Here is a 21394-nt window from a genome sequence, read left to right as displayed (position 1 = left end):
TTTTTTTTTTTTTTTTTTTTGGCACCAGGTATTGCACTTGGGTCCTTGTGCTTGCAAGGCAGGTGGCAGAACCACTGAGCTAAATCCCTGGCCCTCTAGTTGTATTTTTCAGTGAGCTGGTCACTCTTGTTCAAAAGGCCACTCTTCTGAAAGGTCGCTCACTTGGGTTGTAACTGCTTAAGATTCATTTATTTCTTAACTGGAGCTCCATTAAGCTCTTTCTCCTGACAGGCCTCAAAGCCACTCCTCTGATTTATTAATCGAAAAAACAGACCACTCTGACAACCGCTCTCCCGTAAACACTTGTGAGGCAGGAAATGTGAAGTCTAGTTAACAGCTGAGTAATTGTGGAGCCTCCTGAAAGCAAGCAGTAAAAAAACGCAAAGATGAGAAGTCTGTGTGAGCACAAGCAGTGTAAGAACCTCATCTGGAACAACAGCTGCTGATCCTAGAGAAGCTGAGCGGACACCATCACCTTCAAAGGCTCTGCTGTTATAGGAACTTAACAGCAGTTCCTTCTACACAGCACTGAGTTTGCTGGTAGAGAGAAACTCTAAACCACTTTTCTAGATGCCGGTTTTCAGTGGATCATTACCAGTTCTCACGTGGTGCCACAGTCAGTCAACTTGGTTTTAAGATACCATGGCACACCAGAACACACTGGAAAATGTGCAGCACGGACGGAAAGATCTGCCGTATTTCTGACGAGGGCTAAAACACCTCCGCCCTGTGGGTTTTCTTCACAGCCACAACACTCACAAAGGGCACAGTTCCTGTGGAAACTCTTACAGTGCAATTCTTCTGGTGCAAACGGACTCTGAAAAAGCGAAGGTCCTACCCCAGCAGTATGAAGTGATGAAGCCGAGTGGACAGCAGATCTGGGGCTGATAGTTCAGAGTCCAAAACAAGTCAAGCACTAACCTCACACAGATGGAGATACAAACTCATGACGAATTCATGGATAAAGGCTACCAATATGGCATGTTCTAGCCTTCTCAGATCTTCAGGCAGGTGCTCACTGACTAACTCATAATCAAGGGTGGCTCTCTCAGCCTTTTCTGCAGCTAGGGAAAGATAAACCACAATAATCTACATTTATATGAGTGAGGTTGATGGTATTATATACTAATAAATGATTTAGCTCCACCTTTCCTATCCTGCTGTGCGAATTTAATTACTAGTGTTGGCTTTAAAAGGGCACTCCCTCCACCTGCAGATGAGTCTGACACTCCTGTTCAGAGCAGAGTGGGACACCTTGACCACGCTCTGCCCTGCCCAGGAGGTACCCATTGCATCATAGAGCCTGGTCACCAGGATTAGGGCCTCACCAGGCACCCATGTAAGTCTCAGCTGTCACAGGCTTTTGCCACCACCAGAGGGAAAAGGAGAACCCTTTCTCATACCTCACCTCCAGGCATTCAATTCAACCTTTTTACTCTGCACCTCCTGGGGGCCCACAGGAACCAAGTCTCTGCTCTTAAGAAGCAAGTTCTGGCCAACACTAGGAACCAACTAGGTTTTGCATTTAAGAAGCACTCAATCCGGGCGTGGTGGCGCATGCCTGTAATCCCAGCACTCCGGAGCCTCAGGCAAGAAGATCGCTGTGAGTTCGAGACCAGCCTGGGCTACATAGTGAGTTCTAGGTCAGTCTCAACTACATAGTGAGACCCTGTCTCTAAATAAATAAATAGCATTCAAATGTTGTTAGTGTGGAGAAGATGACCAAGACAGAGAAAATGACAAGAGAAAAATATACATATAAATAAATAGCATTCAAATGTTGTTAGTGTGGAGAAGATGACCAAGACAGAGAAAATGACAAGAGAAAAATATACATCCTGAAGAAGAAAAGCAAAGGAGTCTGTAGATTAATTAAACTAGATTAATACTGACTTTCCCAAAAGACTGACACAGGGCATCACCTCTTCTAAGACGTACTCCCTTAATGTTCAGGTTTGCAAACCCTTAACACCTCTACATGCATTTCTGTTCCTGAACTCCTTCACCCTATGCCATAATCACAGGTTTGTGCTACTCTGTCCCACTTAGCGACAAGGAGCTCTTCACCTGAGCACTGGACATACTCGTCATGGCAGGTGCCCTGTGCATGCTGTGAACCAAAACATGCATGTGCTCGTGTGTGCATGCGCACACTTGGGCCTGTCTGTGGGTGTGCTTCTAGTTACATGGAAAGTGACATTTTTTCTTTATAACCTTCTTTACTCGTTCTACCTTTTCTAAGATCATGTAAGTTATTTACACAAATTTCAAAGCAATACCAGCCCTCCTCTTCTGATATGCACTGAAAATAAAGTGAGTTACATGTGAGCAGAGGTAAGAAAATGTGCTCATATGTGCCTACTTCATGCCCTAATAGGGCAGTCACACCTGGAGGTAGAATCAGAGAGGTAGGGAAGGGCCAGCCTACTGGAAATCTGTCCAAGGAGCCTGAACTGAAGAGGGCCTGGGAAGTCTTTAAGGATTACTACCAGGCAAGAGTGTAGGGTTGAGTTTTAGGCAGCCTCTTTAGCACCTCTGAAGAGAACGCAATGGAGGAAGAAGACAGCATTCTAAGAGCTCAGCTCTCAGGCTAGCACAACAATCTACAGATAATAAGGGTCTGAATGAGGGTAGCGCTGATGGAGAAGGAAAAGTAACTGACCCTAGAAGTATCCACAAGCCAACTCAGCAGAATTGGGAGAAATAAGTAAAGGAGAAAGAAAAGTCCACAATGGTACCCAGGTGACTCAATGATGGTGAGACCACTTCTGATAGCAACTTGGGAGTAGGGGGCAAGAGAGTATCTAGTTGACCTGGAGGTGTCTCAAGTTGTCCACAAGGTCTGTGCAGAAGCAGATCTGCTAGAGAGCCTGTGGCCTGATCTTGGACCTGTCTAAGCCCCAGCCCCCCAGGTAGAAAGTGCAGATGCTACAGAGACTCCCCATGCCTCAGAGTCTATTGCAAGAGTCAAAAGAGACAGGGTGGAATGCCCAGTACCCTGAGCCCACCCTGTTCTAGAAGCAGTAGTCAGGCTCAGGTGGAAAGATAAGACAAACTTTGGCATGTGGTCAACAGGCGAAGACCACAGAATCGATAAAAATAGATAAGACCTTTTGGAATTAGAAAAACAACAATGTAAGGACAAAACCCCAGGGAACATCACTATTTAAGGAACCTGGAGCCTGAAGAATGATGAAAGTACACAAGGAAAATGGGGAAAATGAAAGATATTTCAGTGTACTGGAGAAAAACAGAGACAAAGATCAAAGAATTATAAGGAGAAGGAAGTAGCCAACAAGATAAATAAAAATTGCCAGGATTCCACCATGGGCTTTTCCTAGGCTCTGCCAGAGCACAGCTTCAGAGTGGATATCAAGGAAAGAAGGGGCCAAGGGCTGGAATGTGCAGGCAGCTCTTTGGGGCAGTTTCTCTGGGGAAAAGAAGGGGACACCGCACCCCAGATGAAAAGAAAGTGAGGTCAAGAGAAAGCTGGGTGGTTTGTTCTGCTTGGGTTAGGGAGGCTGAAAACTCTGGGGAAGTTGGGGATGTTTCCAAGGAGAGGTGTCAGGAGGACAGGAAAGGGTGAAGGCAGGGAGAAAGAATGTCTGGCCAGGGAGAACAGAGCACACCTCATGCAGCAGCGGAGGCTCTGGGTCTACACAGGAAGCTGGCTCTTCCGGAGATGCCGGCAACAGAGTCAGGGCTGCAGAAGGGGCAGGCAGTTCACACCTGTGGGGTCCTGCCTTCTGGGACCACTAAACTGGGGGCCAGGAGAGAAACACGCTCCCTTGGATTATAACCCTGACTGTAGCCTGAGACCTTTCCAAGGAGCCCAGGTAGAAGAAGAATAAGAAAGTAAGGGGTCCCACCAAAAACTAAGGATAAGGCTGCAGTGGGAAAACTTCGTTATCTTTTCCAATCCTCTCAAACATTTTCTTCCTTTTGACAGAAGCTCCATTTAAGCAAAGCTGTACTATGTAATCTACCTTCAAAATGATAATGGAAATAATAGTGATGGTAAGAGTCATTTAGTGTTTTGATGGGAGTGACTGTTTCAGAATCATTATTGTTCTTGTTTTAAAACAAAACAATATATGCCCAAGTTCTACAGGAACAAATCCCAAGCAAAAGGGATCAATAGTGATCCATGAAACGAGGGCAACTTGACACTAGGTTCCTAATGAAGGAATTTCAGGGGTCACTCATTTTTCTTAGAACAAGGTATTTCAAGAAAAATGAGTTTAAATGGCAAAAATCACTTCAAGGTCACAGTCATACCTCTATTTAGTTTATAACTCTCAATGGTGTCCTGTTCTTAGGAAAAGCAGGCTGCCAGTACATTCCTGATGTTGGTGCACTAGACAAAGTTTTAATCTCTCAGTTTGTCCTGTTTTGAAATATATCTCTTATCACCCAAATTAAATATTTAACTCATGAAACCTTGGATTCATGTACAATTTACACTTGCTCAAATAATCAAGGGAATAAAAATCACTCCGCCAGTTAATGGCACAAAAACAGACATGTAGATCAATGGAACAGAATAGAAGATGCAGAAACAACCCTAGGCACATTCAGCTACCTGATCTTTGACAAGTGAGTCAAAATAATACAATGGAAGAAAGGTAGTCTGTTTAGTGAATGCTGTTAAGAGAACATGCAAAAAATTGAATCAGGCTCATATCTCTGACCATGTACTAAACTAAAATCAAAATGGATAAATATTGAAACAGAAACACTAAACCTGCTGAAAGATAAAACAGGTAGAACTCTTGAAAACAGAGACATAGGTAAGGTCTTTTTGAACAGAACCCCAGTTGACAAGAAATAATATCAAGAATCAACAATTGGAATTATATCAAATTAAAACGCTTCTACACGGTAAAATAAACAACCAACAGAGTAAAAAGACAAACTGCAAAATTTAAAAAAAAATGCCAGCTATCCCTCAGATAGAAGACAAATATCTAGAATACATAAAGGACTAAAAAAATAAAAATCAAACCCCCAAAGTAAAAGACTCAGTCAAAAATGGACAACTGAAATGAAAGATACTTCTCAGAAGAAGAAATACAAATTGCCAATAAATATATGAAAAAAATTTCAACATTGCTGGCCATTAGAAAAATGCAAAGTAAAACAACTATCTTATTCCAGAACGAATGGCCAGCATCAAGAAATCAAACAATAACAAATGCTGCTGGGGATGTGAACCTTTCTTTATTTTGGTAGGAATGCAAACTAGTACAACAACTATGGAAATCAGTAGGGATTCCTCAAAAAACCAAGACTAGACATCCATTCCACTCAGCTAATCCACTTCTAGGTATCATCCCCGAAGGGTGAAAGACATCATAATACAGTGATATATTCATATCCATGTTTATAGCAGCACAATTCATTTAACAGCTAAATCTTGAAAGCAGCCTATATGCCCATCAACAGGCGAATGGATAAAGCAAATGTAGCATTTATATACAATGGAGTACTATTCTGCTATAAAAAGGATAAATCTGAGTCATTTGTATGAAAATGGATGTACCCTGAGACCATAATATTAAGTGAGATGAGACACATAAGTTTCAATATTGCATGACTTCTCTTATATGAGATGCCCAAAGTATAAATATATAAAGAGCAAAATAAAAGATAGATAATAGGAAACACGGAGACAGATCTTCTACAAATGTGAAGAGGACGAAGAGATGGAGGGAGGGAGGGGTATGGAGGAGAAAGGACGGAGTAGTAACAAGAATTAAGACGTGTTATGCACAGGTACCAACTCTCTCCAAAAGGAGTGTAATGATTATATATTACAAATATGTGCTAATAAAAATAATTTTTTAAAAAATCACTGCCATGTTTATTCTCTTTGAACTAGTCTTGAGGCTTCTCTGAAATCCATACATATCTCGAAAAATGTACTAATGTCTACATCTGAAAAGTGAATTTCAAAGGGAAAATCTGTTGGTAAAAGGAATACAGGTGACAGTGAATCCTAATTCAGACTCCAGGGATGAGAACAATGAGGAATTTCTTTCCTCTACAAATGCATCCTGAACTCCACCACTGCGGGGCATTTTGCCAGGTACATAGTAGGGGCCCAAGGTCCCTGCACTCACACAGAGAGCAGCACTTCAGGGCTGAAACCGGGGTGTCAGTGGCCAAAGTGAAAGCAAACACCCACACATTCTCACTCGTCCCCAGACATCTGCAACAGCAGCACCCCAGCAAATCAATACAACCACAACCCAGGGACAGGACGTGCATGAGGAGGAGAGGAGGCCCAGCAGGAAGTCTCAGAAACAATATATTTTCCACACAGCCACAGAGCTAGCAAAGACTTCAGAACAAGCAAAACCAAGGCTGTGTGAAACATCAAATGCAAACCCTTTTGTGCCTTGCTATAGAGCAAATGAAACTTTGCTTCTGAAAAATTAAATATGTACAGCTCAGAAACCCCTAACTTAAAATCAACTGTGTAACACTGAGGACCCATAACAAGTGTCCAGTCAAGAGACAAAGGAGTCCATATAGGAGAAAAAAGAAAAGCATTTCACATTTTCTGCAAACCAAATCGCAATAGCTGGTGCCCTTATTTCATCCATAAATCCACATCAAATGATGTACTTTTTAAAACTGGACTTCTCCTGGAAAGCAGGAGTGAACGATTCACACCCAACGATTAGCTGTTCAAACTTAAGAGAAACAGCTTTTAATGCGTATTGAAAAAGGCTGTTTATAATCATCCTTTGATTGCAGCAATAAAAGTGCCTGCTTTAGCTTTTCAAAGGGCTGTTTCAGTCCTTTACCACTAAATATTGCAATTTTAATTCCTTCTGGTTTGTTGGTCAGCACTAATAGGAAGCGCTCCATCAGAACCCTCTATCTGTCTAACACTGAAAGAGCAAATCAACAGATTCCATTCCAAGCTCTTCTGTCTATAACTTTGGCCAACATGGTAGCTATATAGTAATTCCGGCGTCATTTTCCCACATTTCTTGCAAGATCTCTCAGAGTGGCCACGTGTGCAGAAATTATCCCACACCCTTGTAATTTTGGGATAAAGAAGCCATCTTCTCTTTCACTAGTAGCTAGAAGTATCTTGTTGATTTGGATTCCAGACCCTTAAGAGCAAAAAATGGTAAGAAAACTGTATCCAAACATCCCTTCTCATGATTACATTCTAAATAAATAAATAAATATCCCATTGTTTTCAAAGTCAATTTCAGACAAGGGTGGGGCCCATAACTTCATCTGTAAGTGTTGAAGGTAAGGTGATGGTGGTGATGGCAACACTGCTACTGATTTTTCTGGGCTGACATATGTTATGTACTGTGCTAGACAGTTTATTTCTGTCTTTACTGTATGTGCCCACAGTCCTGTGAGGTAGCATGTTAAAGACCAAGGCTTGAAGGGGTTAAATGTTCCCTATTAGTAAGAGGCAGACCTAATAGTTGAACTTCAATCTGGCTAGCATCCAACCATCACGCTGTGATGCACTAATAATTATGGTAGTTGTCCAATGAATATCCCTTAAAGCCTATATTTGTATATTACTAGCCCATAATTGTACATTCTATATCCTAATTGAGTAACTCAGGCAAATCACACGTGTCTTTTTACATTAAATGCACACCAAACAGACGTGGAAATGAATGTCAGAAATATTCAGGGAAATGGCAAACGAGGCATTGTCTAAAATTATTTAAAATTTTGGAGGCAAAACTATCAGGATTTCATTCACCAAATTATCGACAAAGTAAGAGGACTCTCAGCAGTAAGCAAAACCAATTGCATCTAGCTATTCTGAGTGACTGATGTTTTATTTCCTTTAGGATTACTGGCCCTGTGTTTATCAATTCCCAACCATAAATTTATAATTTTGTAAAACGCACAAACACTTGGGGCTCTGTCAATTGTGTCACTGCTGTACAATTACTTTATCCCTCTAAATTGAGGACTTTCCCTTAATACTTATGAGTCCACAGAAAATAAATCTTGCAGAGATTAAAAAATCTAAAATAAACTTTCAGAGACTTTGTTTTCTTTCTCCATCCTCCTTTTAAAACCCTCTTTCTTAGCGTATGTTTACAATACACAGTGATTACATGCCTTTTGGGGAATTGGTACATACACATACCGCACCTTGACCATTTTTACCCCCCTTCCACCCTCTCTGTTCCCTCTTTCGAAATCAGGGGCTAAAGTGGCTAGAGGTAAGCAGAGGCCTCTATGATGTCACTTGAGGGGCACCAACCAATCCATACCCTCTCTTGTCCTGGGAAATATTCTCCTCTCCACCCTAAAGCGGTGATACATAAAATTCAAACTTGTGGATGCCTTTTCTTGGACAACAGTATGGTTCTTTTCAGAAGGCCCCTGTCAGCATGGCAGTTTCCTTCGGAGATTAAACGCAACCAAAGCTACCATTTTTTGAGGACCTGTATTGCGCAGTGTACGTTTAATATACGAAATTTAACCTAGCAAACCTCTAAGGTAGCTAGTGCGGGCACCCTTTTCCTCCTCACAAGCAACGTAGGAACAAGCTGACTGTTCACACCCCTGTGAGGCAGCAGAGCTGGGCCCCAGCCCAAGCCACCTGACTACGCTCTTGCCACCCCCTTCTTATATACTCAAGCACCTTCCCCTTTGAATGAGCTCTTCCCTCTGCCTGGCGTGCCCTTTCTCTGATCTTCACAGGGTTGTTTGCAGCTCTCAGCCAAGTGTCACCCTCTCCATACATTCTTCTCTGACCATCCCAGGAGAAGCAGTCACCTTGTCACACCAGACCACCTTCCCTGTCTTAATTCCCTACTCAGTACCTGTGTCATTTTCTCGACCATGTGCTTGCTTACTACTGACCTCTCCATTTGAAGGCAGCAGCTCTGTGAGGGCAGTGAACCCCATTCACGTGCTCTCTGCCCTATAGGATCTCCCAGAATGGCTAGGCACACAGCAGGTACTCAGTAAATATCTATACATGATGACATGGCCTTCCTGCCACCGCCATTGTTCACGGAAGAAGAGCCAGGAAATAACCTCCAACTAGCTCGTATGCTGCCCCGTTCAGCTCAGTGGCCACCACCATCAGATTGTTTCCAATATACTGGCCAGGTGACCCAGCATGCAACACAGGCAAGGACCCTTGCTGGGCCAGAGGAGACCCAGGCTCGATCTCATCACTTTATCTTAAACTATATTAACACAGCGGTGCACCATGATGCCTGTTCACAGATCAGATAAGCCCGATCTCATTTTACAGGGGAAAAGCTTATATTAGCAAAGACACAAAGCCAAGGTCCCTCAAACTGTTCTAGTTTTTCTTAACTTTTCATCTAAACCTCAAATGACCCCTTCGAAAATAGAAGCTTTTGAAAATACCTAAATAACACAACCAAACAGGCCCTAAACTGGGTCACCATCTAGCATATTTCACCAGGAGCCAGAACAAAGTCAGAATGTATTTTTTAAAGCACAGCTTTTTTCTTTGAAATGCATGGCTTCCCTTTCCTTACTAGTTAACTGTGTCCGTAATTAACTGAAGAATATCCTCAAATTCAGAGAAAAACACTGGAACCATGTTCTGGAAGTAAGGAATTCATAAAAGCTTCATTTTTGACGCCTTTCCATTGGGGTTGCTTTACTGAAGGCCTGAGTCCATAGCTGGGTAACATTATTTCAAAAATAGGATCAAAATACATGTGTGCGTGTTTCTAGAAACGGGGTCCATAGCTTTCATCATCAGTGAAAGGGTCCAGGGCTCAGACACAGCTTTGGGAGGAATGTCTGACTTGCAATCCGTTCTTCCATACCGTAAGGAAACAAAGAAATGTATATCCAAGAGGCCCCACGGCTGAATAAACACACGCATTCTGTCTAGGGAGTGATGCTAGCAACCCATGATTTCGGAGTGCTTTTCCAAAAATAATTTCTGAGCCCAGAACCAAACTGAGCATCAGCTGATCAATCTCCAGGAGATAGCAGGAAGCAAAATGTCCAGTGTCTAACAGAACCATCACCAGAACCACAAGCCTCTGACTCTGGAGGAGACCATAATGCTCAGGCAGTCCAGCCCTCTCACATCACAGGTGAGAAAACCAAAGCTCAGTGTGAGGTCAGAGGCCACAGACTCGTATTCAAATGCTACAAGAGAGTCAGAGACAGTTCTGTGAAGGATAAATACGACTTACACATAAAACACAGTTTTGTGGCTTTGGTTTAGGAGAATGTAGAACAGGGCCTAGGTCTCAAACTGGGTAAACCAGGCCAAATACAGAACATGTTCACGCTGGCCCCAAATTATTTATTATATTAGTGCAATTATGAGGGGCTCATGCTGATCATGGTTTTGTCTTCGGGCAAATTTCTTCATTTTTTACCACAAACACAGACTAAGGACGTTTGGTAATATTAAGCATTTCTCTCCCTGTGAGGTCAAAGATAGGCAAATGTAAAACATAAAACCAAAGAAACTTTGAAGAACGAAGCTTACAATAAAAGCTCTGCTGGTGAGTCTCCTATTAAGTGATCTCCCCATTGCAAGTCCTGTGTGATTTGGTAACCACTGCCCTAACACACTGGTAGACAGAACCACACTAACATAATAATCTTGATGAAGCTCTCTAGATAAACCCAGAATTCTCAACAAAAATTTCCTGTCTCATAAAATTCTTCAGCACAGCATTTAAACACTATGATAGCCAATGCCCTTGGGCTCATGCCTCCATCTAATTAAAATGTTTGTCTTACAAGAGATTTATAGTATTTGTCATCACCTAGGGTGGATATATAGACTGGTGGCTACAGACACTTTGGGATTACAAAGCTCTAATTACCATGCTAGTGAGAATGGCTTCTAGCAAAAGCTTAAACAATGGGAATCTCAGTGTCTCTCTGACAGGACGGAACAAGGACATAACTAACACTCATCCCACAGAAGAAGTGCCTTGGTGTAAATTAGGAAATACAACTGCATGACTTGGAATAAGGACCCCTCGTATTTCCTTAAGGCTGACTTTAAACCCAGGAAACAGTAGCAACATCACCATCCATGCTGGATTAAGTCACTTAGATTTTAGCTAAATCCTTCCTAAGCCTGAGCAATTTACACTTGGACCAATAAAATCTGAGGAGCTACTGGCTTTGATAAAACGTCATTAATTTTGACTGCTTTAACCAAACCAATTACTCCAAAAGGGAAGAAATGATAGAACTGCTTGATACATGGGGCAGAGGCGCTAGCGATGCGATAATCCTCAGAGATATTCTAGCACAACCTCCTAAGAACAGAAACCAGGAGACAAAGCCCCTGATAAACAGAAGCCTGCCTGTGATCCCGGAGTCACACACCTTCACCCTACTGTCCTGACTTCCCTATAGCACACCACCCAGACAGTGCTGGAAGTTATATCCTAAAATACAGTCTTTTTAATGGGATCATTAACACAATACTAACTCGCAGTAAAAGTTCACTTCCCATATATTTACTAGAAAGCCAGGTTTCTCTGAAATTATAAGACATGTATGATATATAATGTGTGTGTGTGTTTGTGTGTGTGTGTGTGTGTGTGTGTGTATGGTGTCTATGTTTAAACCAATTAATACACGGGTAAATAATTCTAAGCATATCTATACTTTATAGCTATATATTAAATATGTGTGTGCCACACTTCCTGTAAGCCAAGGCAACAGTAATGCCTGGGCCAGAGCTCTGGTTCCATATTCTGAAAACAAAGGCTTGGGTGATGGTATCACACACTCAAGGGACCACCAGGAAGGTCCAGAGGGTTGGTTCATACTGGGGAGCGGTGGGGTCCATGGCAAACTGGAGCACTACAGCGCCAATGCCTTCAGTTTCAAAGGGAAAAACACCTGTGTCAAATGAATACCCCTGCAGCTGCTTGCAGGCCTAAGCACTACTGGGCTCTTTGCTGCGGTGGTTCTGGACTCGATGATCCTTCTATTTGGCATCTATGATACATTCACGATTCATATGAATCTTAAAGTACATGATGGTACAAACATGGTATCGCTGCTCTCTGCCTCTGGGACTCAAAAGTACTTGCAGGTTACCTGTTCTGTTCACAAGCACTAAAACACGGTTCTCTCCCAAACCTACCAAAGATGGAAACACTTCTATGGATCAGAGATGTTTACTGTTCAAAAGAACATCTATGGTGTTTTTCTGGAGAATATCATCAGGTCAGAAGTTTCTTTTCTTCTTTTGGGGAAAGATTTTTTCACAGTCATTTCAGGAAAGCAGGCTGTGGCTATCTATGTGGACCTTAAAAATCAGCTGTCTTCCCTGCAGGAAGATGTTCCTGACTGCTTCAAACCAGCTGCTTGCCAACATCTGAGTACTTATTTCCATTCTGTAATTTCCTGGCTGCTTCTGTTTGTTTTCTAGCTCTAATCTACCCCCCACCGAACTACCAAAGCTACGACGGAATGGGTTAGTAGGTCTGTTTTGTCTACTCAGTTATCCTGGATGGAAGAAAATGTCTGGTCCCCAGCACCTACTCAGTGATGGAAGATATTCACATATAGGGCCAGGAATTTCCACTAGAATATGTATTGTCTGTTATGAAATATTCACCCCAAGAGCAAAGGGGAGAAATCTCAGTCACCCATTACACAATACTGTACTCAGAATCCATCTGACCAGGATCACACACTCTCAGGAGAGGCAGATCCATTCACATACCCACTGCTTTAGGGTGGAGGGCTGGGTCGCAAGGCAGACCTCAAGATGCTGAGGGAACACTACAGGGGCCCAAACCCAGACCAGGTGTGTCAGCACAAGTTTTCTGGCAAATATCTACAACCAGACCTGAAGCGCAGGTAGGAATTAGCAAAATCAAGAGTGAAGAACTGAAAGATGCTCACTTTGTTTTGTTTTGTATTTTCCCCATTGTTAATTCGTACATTTAAAGCAAACAATAGTTACATTCATCACTGGGATCTTGTACCTTTACATGGTATGTCTTGGTTCTTATTTTTTCCCCATACCCCTACCTTCCCCGCACCCGAGATGCTCACTTGGACCTGAGCAGAATGTGGACTGCAGAGAAGTTAAACAGAAGGCCCAAGAGGAAATCAGGGACAAGATCATGGGAAACAAACCATCTGGAAGATTTGGGGCTTTATCGAAGAGCAGAAGGAAGTCCTAAAAGTTTTAAGTGAAGAAGTGATCATCTGAGAAAGACCACTGCAGATACAGTAAAAGTGGAGAGCAGTGGTTAGGGACTGTGTCGAGTTAGGCCTCATTTTTGTCACGATCTAATATAATGGAGCTAAGCTGTCAACACACAAGGGGAGCATGATCATGACAGCCTTATGAAAAGTTTAAAAAGACTACCGAAAATCCAAACCACCTCTCCCACTCCTAGTAAATGCTCCCTCATAAAAATGTACTGTACTGCACCGCCCCCACTAATCACCATCCCAAGCACTTCCTCCATACCAAAACCAAGAGCTTCATACGATAAAGTGATTCACGCTCCGCCCACCAAGCTCACTAGCTTTGCAAGACTGCAGTACAAACTGTAAATGCCTATGTCTTGCTTCTGCCCCAAACTGAACACTGGACTTGAAAATCGCAAGTGAAAGAATTTACCATATACATTACAAGCTTAAAACTCATACACTTTTAAAATGAAAAAAGCAGGGAACTTTTCATTCACAGTGTTTTCTGTCTATTACCACACTCAAGGGGCATAAAAATTTGGCTGTCTTCGTGCACATATTGGGCTGTTGCTGACTGATATAAAATAGGAATGCTGTCATTGTGGTTGCCCCCCGCCACTATTTTCATTTATTTCTTTTACAAAGATAAATAAAATATTTAAAGAAAGCCCAAAGTACATATACCTTAACTGCCCCCAAATCACATGAGATTGGCACTGTTCTGGCCAACATTTAGTGCCTATCATAAACCGGAAACTGCTCCCAGTGCTGGGATCCAAACAGGAAGGAAGAGAGGTGAGTTCCTGTTCTGCAGGTGTTTAGACTCTGCAGGAGGAAGATATGATAAGCAAATTGATTAACATAATAATTTCAGAGAGTGATGAGTGTGAACAGGGTGACAAGATAATGACCTGGCCAGGAAAATATTCTTGAAGGGGAAAACACCTACACCGCAACCTGCAGGATCAAAACAGCCAGTTGCACTGCAGAGAAATGCAGCTTACAGTGAAATGGAGGGCACTCACTACCTAAATGACATAGTCCACGTGCGTGGGAATAGACCTCCCTCAGATTCTGAAACATGTTTTCCCCTAAAACACTGCAGATTCTTCAGCCAGTGTTAGACACCCCTTGCCAATGGGCTCCAAGAAAAATCAACTATAAGAAAAATCGCTGCATTATAAAATGAAAGAGAGAACAAACTCCTAGATAAGAGAAGAATTCTGGAAGCATAAATCCATGACTTGGGTCCAGGAATTAAGGGAAAGATAACTCATGATTGCCTGGGAGAAAACTAGTTAATTCACCTGACGGCAACAAAACAGGTATCTCTCTGAGTGCTGCAGAGAAAGCAGCCTTCCAGAGCCCAGGAACGGAATGTCTTCGGGAGGCCTACACAGGAAAGAGGCTGGGGAGCCCGCCAGGCAGGGCCTTCCTTCCCGAGGGTGTGCCAAGGTCTTTCCATGACGCAGCCTCTCCCCTAACCCCAGAGCTCAGCACTGAGCATGAGATGCCAGTCCCCTTTCGGAAAATCAGCTAATTACGAGCAAACACATTAAAGAAGGAAACGGTGCTTTAACTTTAGGCAGAACTTCAGTTTTCAGAAGTCCAAGAAATTATGCAACATAAACAAGCTCTAAGAAGAAGCAGAAAAAAAAACAGACAAGTGACAATTTAGAAAATGAGGCTGCATCCAAAAATCTGAAACCTAATTTAATAAATTTGTTTTATTATGATTTTATATTTTTACACTCCTACTCTAATGAATACTTTTTGCACTAAAGTGACAATGTGGTTTTCAGGAGTCAAACTTGGCTCAAACCTAATTCTCATTTGCCAATTTATTTAGCATCTTTAGCAAAATAAGGATGATGAATCTTTTTATTTTTTCCCTACAGCTTTCTTGAGGTATAACTGTCATGTAAGAAAATGCATGCTCTTAAAGTGAACTATTTGAAAGTGCTGACATACATATACAACTGAAACCATCATTATAATCAAAATATATTTTTGCCCCCCAAAATACCCTTGTGCTTTCTTTGTAATCCATCCCTCCCTCACCTCCACTCCTTATTCCTAGACAACTATTAGTGTTCTTCCTGACACTATGGATTTGTTTCTCAGAATTTTGCAGAAATGGAATCACACAGTACTCGCTTTTTTGGAGTATAGTTACTCAACAAAATCACTTGGAGCTTCATCCATGTTGTGGCATACATCAATTATTCAATTCCTTTTTATTGTTGAATAGTATTCCATGGCATGGGCATACCACAATTTGTTTAAACATTCAATGATGGTCGTCTTTTGAGTATCCAGTTTGGAAGCTAATCACAAATAAAGCGGTTATGAACATTCATGAACAAGCCTTTGTATGAAGTTGCAACTCTCTTAGTAAATACTTAAGAGTAAGTCAAGTACCTTTTTAACAGTTTAAAAAGTTGCCAAGCTGTATTTCAGCCTGGCTGTACCATCTGAACTTCCAAGTGGTTGTGCTGAAGAGTTCCAGTTGCTCCGCAACCTAATCAACATGATGGGTCTTCCCACTTTTAGCCTTTCTAGTGGGAGCATATTGATACTGTATTTCTTTTTTATTTTTAACTACATTTTCTTTTTTCTTTTTTTTTGGTACCAGGGATTGAACTCGGGTCCTTGTGCTTGCGAGGCAGGCCACTGAACCGCTGAGCTAAATCCCCAGCCCTTAACTACATTTTCTTAATGACTAATCATTTGGGTCATATTTGCCAAAAGTGTCTTTTCAAATTTTGGCCCATTTTTAAATTATTTTTTTACTATGATTAAGATTTAAGGGTTTGTTTATATACTCGTGTTACAAGTCTTTGTCCGATTTGTATGCAGGAAGTATTTTCTCCAGGTCTTTGGCTTGTGTTTTCATCTTATGTATCCCTTTAAAAGCAACAGCCTTTAATTTTGAGAAATTTACAATTTTTTTAATAATTAGGGCATTATTTGCCTTTTTTTTTTTTTTTTTTTTTTTTTTTAATTTGCTAAACCCAAGGGCACTAAGATTTTCACATAGAAATTTTACAAATTCTTGTATCTATGTGTAAAAGCCATTTGGAATTAATATTTGTATGAAGTAAGAGCCAAGATTTATATTTCTGGCCATCCAGTTATTGCCGTAGCACTTGGTAAAAAGATCAACACTGAATTGTCCACTTAGTACCTTTGTCAAAAAAAATGTTCATATCTATTTCTATATTCTTTTCTACTTTACTGGTCTATATGATTCTCTTCAAGACTTTACTATCTTGATTATGGTATTACAGTAAACTCTGAAATCAGGCAGTATAAGTCCTCCAACTTGTTCTTTTTCAAAATTATCCTTAGACCAGTATAGATCCTTTAAGTTTCTATATAAATTTTAGAATCAGTTTCTCAAAATATAACAAAGATTACTGAGGTTTTAATTTTGTTGCATTAAATCTACGTGATACCACAGGAAGAAATGAGTTCTTAATTACATTGAATCCTCCCATCCATGAATACAGTATATCGCTCCATTGACTTAGTTCTTTATTTCAGCAAGACTTTGTCATGTCCAGTGAAAAAGTCTTACAAATGTCTTATCTCATTTATTCAACTTCATATTTCTGATGTTCTTATAAAAGGCATTCTATTCCATTTTTCAGCAGTACCCTGCTAGTATATAAAAGTAAAATTGATTTTTATATATGAGCTTGAACCCTACAACCCAGCTAAACATATATTTTGGTCCTAGTAGCCCTTTGGTAGATGCCTTAGAATGTTCTGCGCTCATTGGTCTGCAAATAAAAGGCAGCTTCACTTCTTTATCTGTAATTTGTATGCATTTATTCTTGAACTGCTTTAGTGTACTGACCAGGAATTATGTTTAAAAAGAAAAGGAAAGAGCACACATTCTTGCCTTGTCTGAGAAATATTATCCATTCTCTTACCACTAAGGTAGTAACTGTAGGTTCATCAAAACTGTCTATCACCTTAAAGAAATTCTCTCCAATTTCTGATTTGCTGAGTTAGTACCTGTTCAGATGACCATAAATCAACCTGGCAGTCCTAGTTATGAACCCCATTTGATAGTGCAGCATTGCACTATTTGCTGTATTGTTGGATTTTATTTGCTAAAATTTAAGTATTTCTACATCTATTTTCATAAAGGGCACTGGTCGGTAGCTTTCCTGTTTGTGATATTCTCATCAGTTTTGGTATAAGGGTACGAGCTTATGAAATGAGTTGGGGTGCTTCATTCTCTTCTATGTTCTGAAAGAGTTTATATAAAGTTGCTAATAATTATTCCTTACATGTATCATAGAAATCACTAATAAAGCTATCTGGGACCTTGAGTTTCCAATGTGGAAGGTTTTTAATTACAAATTCAATTATTTTAATACATGAGAGCTCTCCCAATTTTTTGAGGTTGGTTGTAGGTTTCAAGTAATTTGTTCATTTCAAATTGTGGAATTTAATGTCATGAAAATGTTAAGAGTATACACTTATTATCTTTTTAATGTCAGCAGGGCCTCTAGTGATATGGTTATCATTCCTAACACTGGTAATTTGTGTCCTATCTTCATCATTTTGTTTTTATATTTGTTTTCTTTGATCATTCTGGCTTGAGGTCTACCGATCTTATTCTTTTCCCCAAAAGCTAGCCTTTTGTTTCGCTGACTTTTTTCTGCTATTTTTCTGTTTTCTACTTCATTGATTTCTGCTAACTTTAGAATGCCTTTCATTCTGCTTACTTTGAGTAGACTTAGTCTTCTACTTTAAGGTGGAAAGTTGGGGCTTTGACTTGAGGTCTTTGTTTTAATTTAAGCATTAATGTTATGAATTTCCATTTCAAAAATTCCTTAAGTTGTATCTCTCCACTTCCCTGGCTTTTATGTAGGCTGAATTAAAAATATATATGCACAGCAAATAGAAATTTGACTTATCTACTCCACATGAAGCCCTGTGCTTGATACTTGATATATTCAGCATAAAATAACCCAACCCTCCTCTGTCAAGCTTAGCAGAGGATAACAATAAACTTATACTAAAAGCAACGTTAATACTTATCGTTTTAATACTTAGTAATTTAAGCAAGAAAGCATAACAATAATTTTTTAATTCTAATGATAAAAGTGTCTTCTGTTTTATAATAAACCTGCAGTAGTGCATCTCGTGATCTTGCAAAAACTAAGTTCTAGATTTCTGAAAAGTCAACAATTTGTAATTCCACTTACAAAACAATTTAATTGTACAGTCAATTCAATTACTCACTTGTAGATGTCTGAATAAACTATACATTTCAACTTAATGTAGAAAGATAAGTATCCCTATAATCCTAAACTTCAAAGACAACTTTTGATTTATAAATGATAATTTAAAAAAATAAACATCCATGTTTCAAATTTTAATGAGTATTTTATTAACAAAAAATGATAAATGAAACTATACTCCACTCATCCTATCTACCTAACTCTGAGTTTCAAATACCCAGAACCTTAAAAACAAATCTGCCCTGTAATTGAATAATAGAATATAAATACATGAAAAAAATCGTTGGTTGCAGTACCATTTAAAAGCTGAGTTTATCCTATCAAATACTTGTGTCTTCCAAAACACCACTGGTGGGTTATATAATACACCTAAATAGAAATATTTTAGACAATTACAGGTACGGAAATTTAATTTAACTGTTTATCCAAGCAGCTCTATACACTCTCCCAGTCAGGTCACCCATGTTTCCTACACTTAGGCTCTTCCAGGCTTCAGCTCCTGCTGTTCTTTGAGCCACAAGTTCTCAACACTACACACTAGGATCACCTGGGGAGCTTAGGCAAGCAGCCAGAGCAGCCTAGCCAGAGTCGCTTAACACGAGGATTTCTGAAAGCCCACAGGTAGTGGTGGGGAGCCTGTGGCATGCAAGGTGCGGTGGGCTGTTTGTTATCATTGAAAGTAAAAGGTTCTCCATCACTGCCCTAGGTGATTCAAATGTTCAAACCCGTGAGAAGGACAGGCGTGGAGTGGACCCCATCCAGAAAGACCTGCTTCTCCTGGTCCTTGGCCAATCTGGACCACCTTACTTCAGGCCCTAAGTTCCCCTAGAACTTTGTCTTACCCAACTTCTAATCAGACACTAATTCAATCAACCTGTTCTGAGCCCTGTGCTCACTTCTATTTCATATCCAGACGTTCACAAGATAAAATGTGAAACTCTTACTGTATTTAGTCATTTCTTTCTAGTTGGCTTCTAAATTCCACCAAAAAAAATAAGCTGAAGGGAAATCAATCAATACAATTTGATGAGTAAAGTTAAAAAAGTCATCACCAGTTTCTTATTTAAAAGAAAGGGGTAGCTCCACAAGTCATCTGTAATTTTACAGTATGTATGGTAGAATTATCAATCCCCATAGTACAAAACAAACATCTAAATGGATCCTTCATCATTACCTACTGATTCTACCACTTGTTAATCTCACAGATTTCAGGGCTGGGGATTTGGCCCGCCGTCTGTTGGGCAAGGGCCAGAGTTCTATCCCCGCTAACAAAACCAAAAAAAAAAAATTTTTTTTTCACAGATTTCCAATAGGTTAACTCCTTTTTTTTTTTTTTTTTTTTTTTTTTGGTATCTGGGATCAAACTCGGGTCCTTGCACTTGCAAGGCAGGCCACCGAACCGCTGAGCTAAATTCCCGGCAAATCCCCAGCAGGTTAACTCTTTTTTATTCTTATTTTTATTAGTATATGTTTGTAGTACATAATTATACTCACTCTGGGAAACTGGTACATGTAAATCTTAATTCTATTTGTGTCCCTTAGATTTCCAGTACTGATTCTCACTCTGGGTTCAAAACCGAGTCCTTGCCCAATTTAAATCGTTAAACTCCTCGGAGTCTCCAAAGCCTGGGCTCCATTTGCCTAAGCAGACCACTTCGTCATAATTATCATTTCACCATTTCAGGTGGGGAATAACACCTGCGTCAGTGTGAGGATTAAGAGGCAAGCGCATTTTGGCACTGTGGAGAGTGCTCTAGAAATTCTCATTTATTTACAGCAGCGACTCTGCCTCCTGGGAACTATGGGAAAAGCAGAGGCAAGTGAGAAGTTGCGCGCAGCTACACGTTAATACACAGCAGTGACAGCAGCTGGTGTAAGGAGAGAGGTCGACCCCAAACCTAAGGAGCCGCGCCGCCTCTTCTCAGCCCACGCATCGCAGAATTCACACATCTCAGACTTCCCGAACGGAGTTAGTTGCAAACAGATAAACCTCCTCTCCTTGGAAAGCTACTAAACAATAAAAATTTGCCAACGTGCAAACCCAGGCACTCTGATCCCTGCCAGCGCAGCTTCTGTGCCTTTGGGATGTAATGGATGTGCATGCTGAAACACGTGTGCAGTCCGCCGGCTGAACCAACATGTATCCATAAACACTGTGAATAATACTCGCGAGAATGTGTGGCTTTCTCCTGAGGAGCGCTTGAAGCACTTTGCTCAAATCATGTCAGTTTCTCACCACCCCTTCCCTGCCTCCCCTGAGTGCTTACCAGTGGGCCCGAGCAGGGAGTCCAACCCCAAGTCTGGGTGGAGGGAGGTGACCCCCCACCCGCGTCCTTGAGCCCAGAGCTGCGGTCCTGCAGGGCCCAGGCCGGCCGGCCGGCGTCCTAGGGACACCTGCACCGCACACACCCTCCCGCCGCTGACCTGTCACCAGGGCAGCGACCACCCGGGAGAGGGCCGAAGTCTGGAGGGAATTCCCCGCGCTGCTGCGGTGCGAGCGGGAAGCGGACCCCGGAGAGCTGTGAGGAACGGAAGGGGAGAATGGATCGGTGGACACCGCGGGGCGGGGACACCCTACTCACCCAGCCCTCGAAGGTGTCCGAGGTGCCCGCCGTGCGCAGCAGCTCCTGGAACTGCAGAGTGCAGTTGGCCACGAAGTGGTCGTAGCCCAGGGGCGTCTCGTGGAACACGGCCAGCTCCAGGTGGCCGCCGTCGGTGACGTTAGCGCAGAACTCCTCGTTGTACGTGGGCTTGTTGGTCTTCTGCTTGGTGCTCGTCTGGCCCACGCGCACCTGGTCCACGCTCACAGTCAGGTAGGGGTCCAGCAGCTGGTGGCCCTTCTTGAAGAGCGAGTGGCGCAAGGACCAGCGGGTGGGCTGCAGCCCCACGGCCTCGCCGATGCGGACCCTCAGGTAGCCGTTGAACTTCATGGTGCCGGACGACAT

The 21394-nt window shown here is 41.6% G+C and overlaps 1 protein-coding gene across 2 annotated transcripts in view; it reads right to left on the bottom strand.

Annotated features, from left to right (window-relative positions):
* Positions 1-21394, bottom strand: part of Prkch (protein kinase C eta) — a 204188-nt gene extending 182794 nt beyond the window's left edge. Inside the window, exon 1 of one of the 2 annotated variants that reach the window (XM_010605735.1) lies at positions 21032-21394. In XM_010605735.1, the coding sequence (XP_010604037.1) occupies positions 21032-21394 (363 nt within the window). The remainder of the gene's footprint in view (positions 1-21031) is intronic. The other variant, XM_033766702.1, reaches the window with a different exon arrangement.

This window comes from Fukomys damarensis, unplaced genomic scaffold (assembly GCF_012274545.1).
Source record: "Fukomys damarensis isolate Sample0158 unplaced genomic scaffold, DMR_v1.0_HiC HiC_scaffold_21, whole genome shotgun sequence".
In the NCBI taxonomy this organism is placed as follows: domain Eukaryota; kingdom Metazoa; phylum Chordata; class Mammalia; order Rodentia; family Bathyergidae; genus Fukomys; species Fukomys damarensis.
Note: the sequence above shows the minus strand (reverse complement) of the source record. Positions and strands in the feature narration are given on the sequence as shown.